This window comes from Diospyros lotus, chromosome 12 (genome assembly GCF_014633365.1).
Source record: "Diospyros lotus cultivar Yz01 chromosome 12, ASM1463336v1, whole genome shotgun sequence".
Classification (NCBI taxonomy): Eukaryota; Viridiplantae; Streptophyta; class Magnoliopsida; order Ericales; family Ebenaceae; genus Diospyros; species Diospyros lotus.
Genome location: NC_068349.1, coordinates 1,269,615 through 1,277,057, shown reverse-complemented (window position 1 = coordinate 1,277,057; position 7,443 = coordinate 1,269,615). Strand labels below are relative to the sequence as shown.

At 34.3% G+C, this 7,443-nt stretch overlaps 1 protein-coding gene across 1 annotated transcript; it reads right to left on the bottom strand.

The window, feature by feature from the left end:
* Positions 1–2,431: 2,431 nt before the first annotated feature.
* LOC127786763 (UPF0481 protein At3g47200-like) lies at positions 2,432–5,810 on the bottom strand. The gene is made up of 2 exons (XM_052314411.1): positions 5,610–5,810; positions 2,432–3,070 (listed from the first exon to the last, which is right to left on the bottom strand). Exons 1-2 carry the CDS (start codon positions 5,808–5,810, stop codon positions 2,432–2,434), a joined length of 840 nt encoding a protein of 279 aa, XP_052170371.1.
* Between the last annotated feature and the right edge of the window lie 1,633 nt (positions 5,811–7,443).

The following is a 7,443-nucleotide window of genomic DNA, read 5'->3' as shown; positions in this document are numbered from 1 at the left end:
AACTTTCTTCTTTTATATATGGGTCAGGGCCCAACCAACTCTTGTTAAACTTTAATTTATTTTAAAATTGGGACACCCCAACGTCACATCTCATATTTTTCTATCATATAAATACTTTAAAATGTCAAATTATTTTCAATATTTACAAAAAGTGAAATAATGCAACGAGGCGTTGACAATAAGCCAATTTTGAAGACTCAATAATATAAGAAATGTTTTAAAAATAAAAAATATCAATAGTAAAGTATCATAAATTAAATTTGACAATGAGATGAGCTCAACTAAAGATTAATTAAAATTTTATTTTAAGAAACATATATTTTGATAAGAAAATAATATCAAACGTAATAAAATAAAATAAAAATAATTTAAAAATTATGTATAAGTCGACTAGGGTTAGAGACCTTATAACCATTCTTTTCTACGCCTTATTCAAAGTTGTTTTTATTTTTATTTTTATGTGTGTTTATCGAACCAAGAAAATCTAAATTTCTAAATCCACCCATTTGAGTTGAGTTTGGCTTAGCCCATATCCATTATGGAAAATTGAGATTTTTTTTCTTATTGTTAATATATTAATTATTGCAATTTACATTGAGGATGTTTTGATAATGAGAATTTAAACACAAAATTTTAATACACTTTTTCTATTAGGATGTTTTGATAATAAGATATGCTAAAAATTGAAATTTAATCAACTATCATTTAAATTTAATAGAGTAATATCTTTTTAATCAAGTAAGAAAATATTTTAATTGAGTAATAAGTATTATTTAGACAATGACTTTCATCCTTTTGGCTTTAAAAATAAAATATAATAAATACATCTCTTATTATAAAAATGAGACTAATTTAGTTCACATTAATCCCTTAAAAGAAATTTATTAACATAAGAGATCATGTTAATTAAATTTAAAATTTAATAAATTTAATCCTAACTCTTTGATTAAGAAAATATGTTTTAATAATGAATTATATGATAAATTAAATCTTGACTTTTTATGTCTAATTAAAAATTTAAAATTTAATAAACATGAGCTTTGATGTTACTAAGGGAGGTGAGAGAAGTTGGATTTATGTATTTGTATCTTAACATTCTCTTTGATGTTTTTGAGCTTGAATAGCATGAGTATCGACAATTGATTCTTCAAGAATAACATATCCCGTTACATGATATAGAACTCCTCGTTGGGGCGAAATATGGGATCATCGTTGGAATAATCATATACTCAAAACTTCAATACCTCCACCCACTATATTTCCCGCATGAAACACCTATCCAAAATCATTAGCTGCACAAATCTTTTAGTATTGTATTCTCACATGGGAGGGAGCGAGTCGTATCCTTGAGCTCTTGCGCCACTTCGACCATGGAGTTGAAGATTGTGTCCAGAGACATCGACGATCTACCAAGGAAATGGAGGAGAGCGCGTCGCTTGTGATGGTACGGTCTGAATGATGCCCGCTTGGGGCAGGTAGGCTTTCGTGTTGAGGTCGGAGATGAGGGGAGGGAGCTTGTAGATGGACCGCTTCTTCCCGCCCTCCTCTTCTTGGCTTTGAGTATTGCGGTGGTTGCTGGGTTCAGAAGTTGGGACTATAAGAGAGAAGCCTACATTCCTGACTTGCAATGCCGATAATGATGCCGCAACTGCACATTCTTTGCTTTCTTGTGCATTTACCGTTCAAGCAGAGCAGAGAAGCCTAAGCCTTTATTCCATTAATTATTGAATCACAGGTTTGATTTAAGAATCAGCCTATAATATGTTTTATTGGAACATAGAGGGCTTCACCTTAAATCGTTCTATTATTGACAGGGGAATTTTTCCTTTCACTTGAACCACGAAAACACAGATTTTCTCTCTCACCCAATTAATAAAGAAATAACTTTTTATTGCTTTGGCTTTCCATCCTCTCCTCGTGTTTCATGTTCACTAGCCAATCGCTTGACAGCCACGCTGTATGGTCGAGACATGGGATTGGAAGTTCAGATCAATCTGTATCTCTATTAAATACTAAAATGGGTCGCCTTGGCCCATGGGCTCCACTGACTGGTCCTGAGAGCCTATGGGCTGGGCTGGCCTGTGTGCACCGCTCATTGCCCATTGATACTTCAATGACCAAGCCCAATATTCAAGATGGCTCCAAGATATGAGTTTTGTATACCATACATTAGGGTCACATCACAAATAAGGGTTTAGCAGAAATTTTGCTCAGAACATCTTGAATTGAGCTATACTTAATAATACTTAGATATTAATCTATTATATATTTATATGAATGCCATTAAAATTTTACAAATATCACTTCAAATTAAATTAGGATGGTGAAGATAGTTTGCACTGTAGCAAGAGATAAGCCAAGGGTGGCTGCGATGATAGAAACAATTGCCCACGGGCTTCTAAAGTAAGTTTGAATTAGATTGGCCTGCCATTTAGGCCAAGGCTTGTTGCAGTAGTCGATGAGATCTATGTACACCTTGTAAAGGTCCTTCCCCCATGACCAAATCCTTGGACATTGTGTTGAATAAATCGGCTACCTCCTTGTCTGGTCCAATGAAGTTGTCTATAATCACTTTTGAGCTCAAAAGTTTGATATCCCGAGCATCATCAATGATGCAGCCCATGAACACAACGAACGAAGTGATCTCGTGTCCAACAAAGAGGTGGCAACTCTCGAAGGCTAAGAGATTCAAGACCATTGTTTCGGTATAGTCACTAACTATGAAATTAGGAATTTTCAAGATGCCGCAGTCGAAGGTGATGTTCCGAAGACTTTTGCTTTTACTTCTCATGAAGCCGATGCCGGCATCGTGGAACGTCGAGACTAGGTGGGCGACGTTGTGGCTGACCCTGTTGCTCCTTCCTTTTCCTTGATTTGAAAATTGAGGGGATGCATTTCCATGTTCGCTGTGTGTGGGGAGTAGGCTTTTGCGGCAGAGGTCAAGCACGTGCAAACATGCGGTCGTCTCTAAGTCCTTGATAATGCCGTCGAAGTTCTCGATAAAGGAGTAGAAGTTGCTGATAAGAAAAAGTGTGCGCTTGGTCAAGTCCTTCAATTCTTCAACGTTAGGCTGCACGAATAACATGAGGGATAAAGCAAGTATGAAACCCTGAGCATGGATAAATATGCATTTAAAATTCAAATGTCAAAATTTTAAATGAATAAAATAAATATTTTAGTTAGCAATTACATTCCAGTTGCCTTTGTCCCTCAAGATCTAATGGAGATTTTGGAGAATAGAAGCATGAAGAATATATAAATTAAATGGTCATGCAATTAAAATATCAAAAATTTTGAAATAAATAATATGCATGTCCACATAAATAACACACGTCTTGGAAGTGTATCCTCCACTTTTGAAATTTTTTTAAAAAGTTTCAGACATACCATGTGAGTCTGTCATATACGTGTTGGAGTGTTTAACATTAATACGAAAACTTGTAAAAAGTGTCTATAAGTTAGAAATAAACATAACAATATCTTACTGATAATGTTGTAAAAAATAAAAAAATCCACTTAAAACAAAGTGTTAAGTCATAAAAACTATTCTAAAAAGTCAAACTTTTGACCAACTTATGATTTGACTTTGAATACCTAATTAGCATGAAACACCCAAATTTCAAATAAATTATACTTTTGAATTATTTTAAGATAAATAAAGTAAAATAGCCTAATCCGTGTAAAAAATAGGCACCAAAAATATCCTCAATGATAAGATAAGAATAATCGTTAGAAGCATAATTCAGGCATGAGAAAGTTTTGAAGTACTTATATGTGAAATATTTCTTCGGAGGTAATTTTAATAAGAAAATCCCTCAATATGAGACAATTCTTAGGGTTTAGAGTTCAAAGATAAATTCAACTAAAATGGTGCAACTTTCGTACTATTTTAACAAGTCATCTCCAACCCATTACACCAAATAAATAATGTTATTTCTATTTCCTTATTTCTTTAATTCATAACAACTAATTTATTTCAAAAATTATTTAATTATTTACGTAATTATAGCTTAAATATGTAAAAAAAATTACATGTATTTACATAAAATATTACATTTATTTTAAAATTTAAATATAATATTATACATAATATCACAATCTACAAGATTTATGATTTAACACTACAAGATTCAAACGGGATTACTTGAATAAAAAAATATTACAAACAAAAAATACAATTAGTCATGTCATTTAATTCTTAGAATTAGTATATTGACCATGTCTGGCTCCTTTAGAAGGACATTAAAAAATTTAAAAACAATGTGCAAGTGAAATTATCAAGCTTTCAAAGACAAAGTGACAACTTTGCATCGTCATAAATAGAGTCTCCAAGTTTAGAGACTCCTACCTCAGCATCTCCTGGATTGCCTTTATTTTCTTTTGATATAAATAAAAAAAATCCCAATGACAATTCAAGTTAACGACCTATTAGAATAAAAAAGGCGAAGTCAAAAGAAAAAAATGAAGAAGACTTTTCAAAAATGATTGTAGAAAAGATGAAAAAGCAACGTCAACTCGTTAAAGTCATATGTAAGAGAATTGAGGATAGGCAAAAAATTAACGAAATTCAAAGGACTCGAATTGAAAGTAATCTAAAAAAAGCCAGCGCGACAAAATTTTATTCTAAAAATAAGATTCTACTAAAAATTTGAGCTCCATTTCAGATACGAAATTATGCGAGTTTATACCAAAAGAACATAGAAGAATTATGAAGAAAAGAGCTGAATAGTAGGACGAAGAACTCAAAAGTTCCTCAACTCCGTTGGTCATTATTTTGATGGTTTTGGACTTGAAAATGATCTACTAAAATATTAAATAGTTATCTTTTATTTAGTGTACGTTATATTTTAATTTTCAATGTTCATGTCATCGTACTACTCATGTTATTCACAACTTTTTAAGATTAATGAAGTAATTTATTTATCTTATTAAATAATTATAATTTTTTGCTTAATTTTAGTTTATTATGTTGTTAAAAATAATGATCAAATTAAATATACAAATTAAGGCTAAAATCAATAATTATATATACTAAAACAAAATTAAGAGGGAACATAAGGGGGATAACATTTTTTCATATTGGAATGGAGGCAATTTGAGGATAAATTTTCCATGACAAAAATGTCATGGGTGAACAGTGGAATGCTAAAAATGGTTTTCCACTGTTCATCATGCCAGAATTTGTGATCCCTATTACAAAAATGCCATTTTAGTGTGATGAGATGTTTGATTAGAGACAGCAAAACAACAAAATTGTTGAATTTTGCCATTTTGACGTCTTTGGTGGAGATGACTTTATGATTCCCATTATAAAGCTCAACTCAAAGATATAGAAAGGTCCGAGAGGTGAGCCAAATGAATAATATTTTACGTTACTCATACATGCCTATAAACTATGTTTCAAATTCTTTTTTGACTTAATATCAGGGTGATATCTTTTTAGTCACCTCCTGGATAATTACTTTTATTTTGATTGTGAAAAAATCTCAAGTTTAGATCAATTTAGAATGTAATCTAAATTTCATATAAATCTTATGAATTGAATTAGTAACTAACTAAGAAATCTTATTTATGTTTAGAATAGAACAAAAAAAGAGCTTAATGTATACCTCATCCTTTTGCTCTAGGAAACATTTGAGACTGATCAGAATCAATATTGGCAACAGATTCTCGAGCATCAACATGTCTGCCTTGATCATGAAATTGACCCTCCCATATTGGTTGAGGATGGGATAGTAATTGGAATAACTGGTATAATCTGTGCCGATCAAGTATAGTATTTTAAGCATGAAACACCCATCCAAGATCATCAATTACACGAATCTTTCGATGTCATATTGCCATTTAGAGTCAAGGGAATCGTACAAGTCCTTCAACTCTTGGGCTAAATTCTATAAGCACTCCCGCGCGGATATCCCAATCACTCGGTCTATCCGAACGAAAGAGCTTACATAAGGGAAGAAAAACATACACAAGACAAAAATACCCTGGCATGCATACATATAAAATACAACAGTGGAATCAAAACGACATACATGCATGCCCACGAGTACCCTACTGGAATAGTGGTCACAAAGTATATATAAAAATATATACAGATCATGTGCCAACAAATAGGAGATACAAGGAACAACCTGGCACAATAAAAAATAAGAAACAAAAATCCTATCAAAATATCAGAGATAATGGGGCAAGCTAAATGTACACCCTACCGACACGGCTGGCTGCTAGGTGGAACGATCCTCTCCCTCAGCCTTTGCTTTACCCTTACTTAGAATGATGGAAAACAAGGTGAGTCGCAAGACTCAGCAAGCATAAGAAAAGACAAGGCTATAAATAAAACAGACGAGGAGATCACTCCAACACAGTCCCGCACCTACACACAAGCCATGTGACTCAACAATACAATAGTGCAGTGTAATAAGAGAACATACCGGTCCTTGGGGCCCACAAAAGACACCCGGCACCCAAGTCTTATACCAACATGCCGCTGCCCTGAAAGGCAACATAGATCTCTAACAAAGTTATGCGCGCTGTCCCAAGTCGGTACTCCCATCACTTGTGTCCATGTTGGTATTCCCGACACCCGAGCCATAGGTTCCCTCGGAACGGTACTCCCGTCCGAAAACTAAATACTACCAGTAACCATGCAATGCATGTAACAATGCAATGACGTAGTGAGCATCAACGTGATACGCTGCCGCCCATACATCTAGGCATCAGGCCATGCTCCGCCCACATAGTAAACCACACGCGATGCATATGCTCGTATTGGATACATCATAACCAAGCTAGGATGTTCGTGACCAAGCACAACCAGATCACGAAAACCCCAACATGCAGCCCGTATCCATGTGCACACCAAAACATGCAACAAGAAATAAATGAAACCAGTCATGCTATAATCACATAACGGCAAAGCCAGTCAATAGTGCTTGACACCGGTCAACGGTCAGTGGATAGAAGAGACCAGTCGACGGCCTAAGATAAACCGTACGACGGTCACTCCGTCACCGAACAGCCCACCCTTGCCCCCACTGCCCAACCGCTCTTGCCTATAAACAACTAAAATCCATAATGATACCCGAACGACTAAGAACCTAGCCCCGGGTGAGTGCGGCATCATTCCCACAGGCATGGGGGTAGCACGAACCCCCGTAGGCAACCAACAAATAAAATACTCGAGACCAGTTTAATAAACTAAATTTTTAAAATAAATCATTTAAATTTTATAATTAATTAACTGCCGAAACAAACGAAGAGAGGTTAAATAAATTGCCAACGAAAGAACGACGTGGAGGGTATAAAGAACTTGCCTTTACGAAGATATCCTTAAGCTTGATTTGACTCAATGCGGTAAAATTTATACAAACTGCAACACCCAAATTATTTACCAAAATTAACAAAATCGGACTCTAAACGAAATTCCGACCATATAGAATA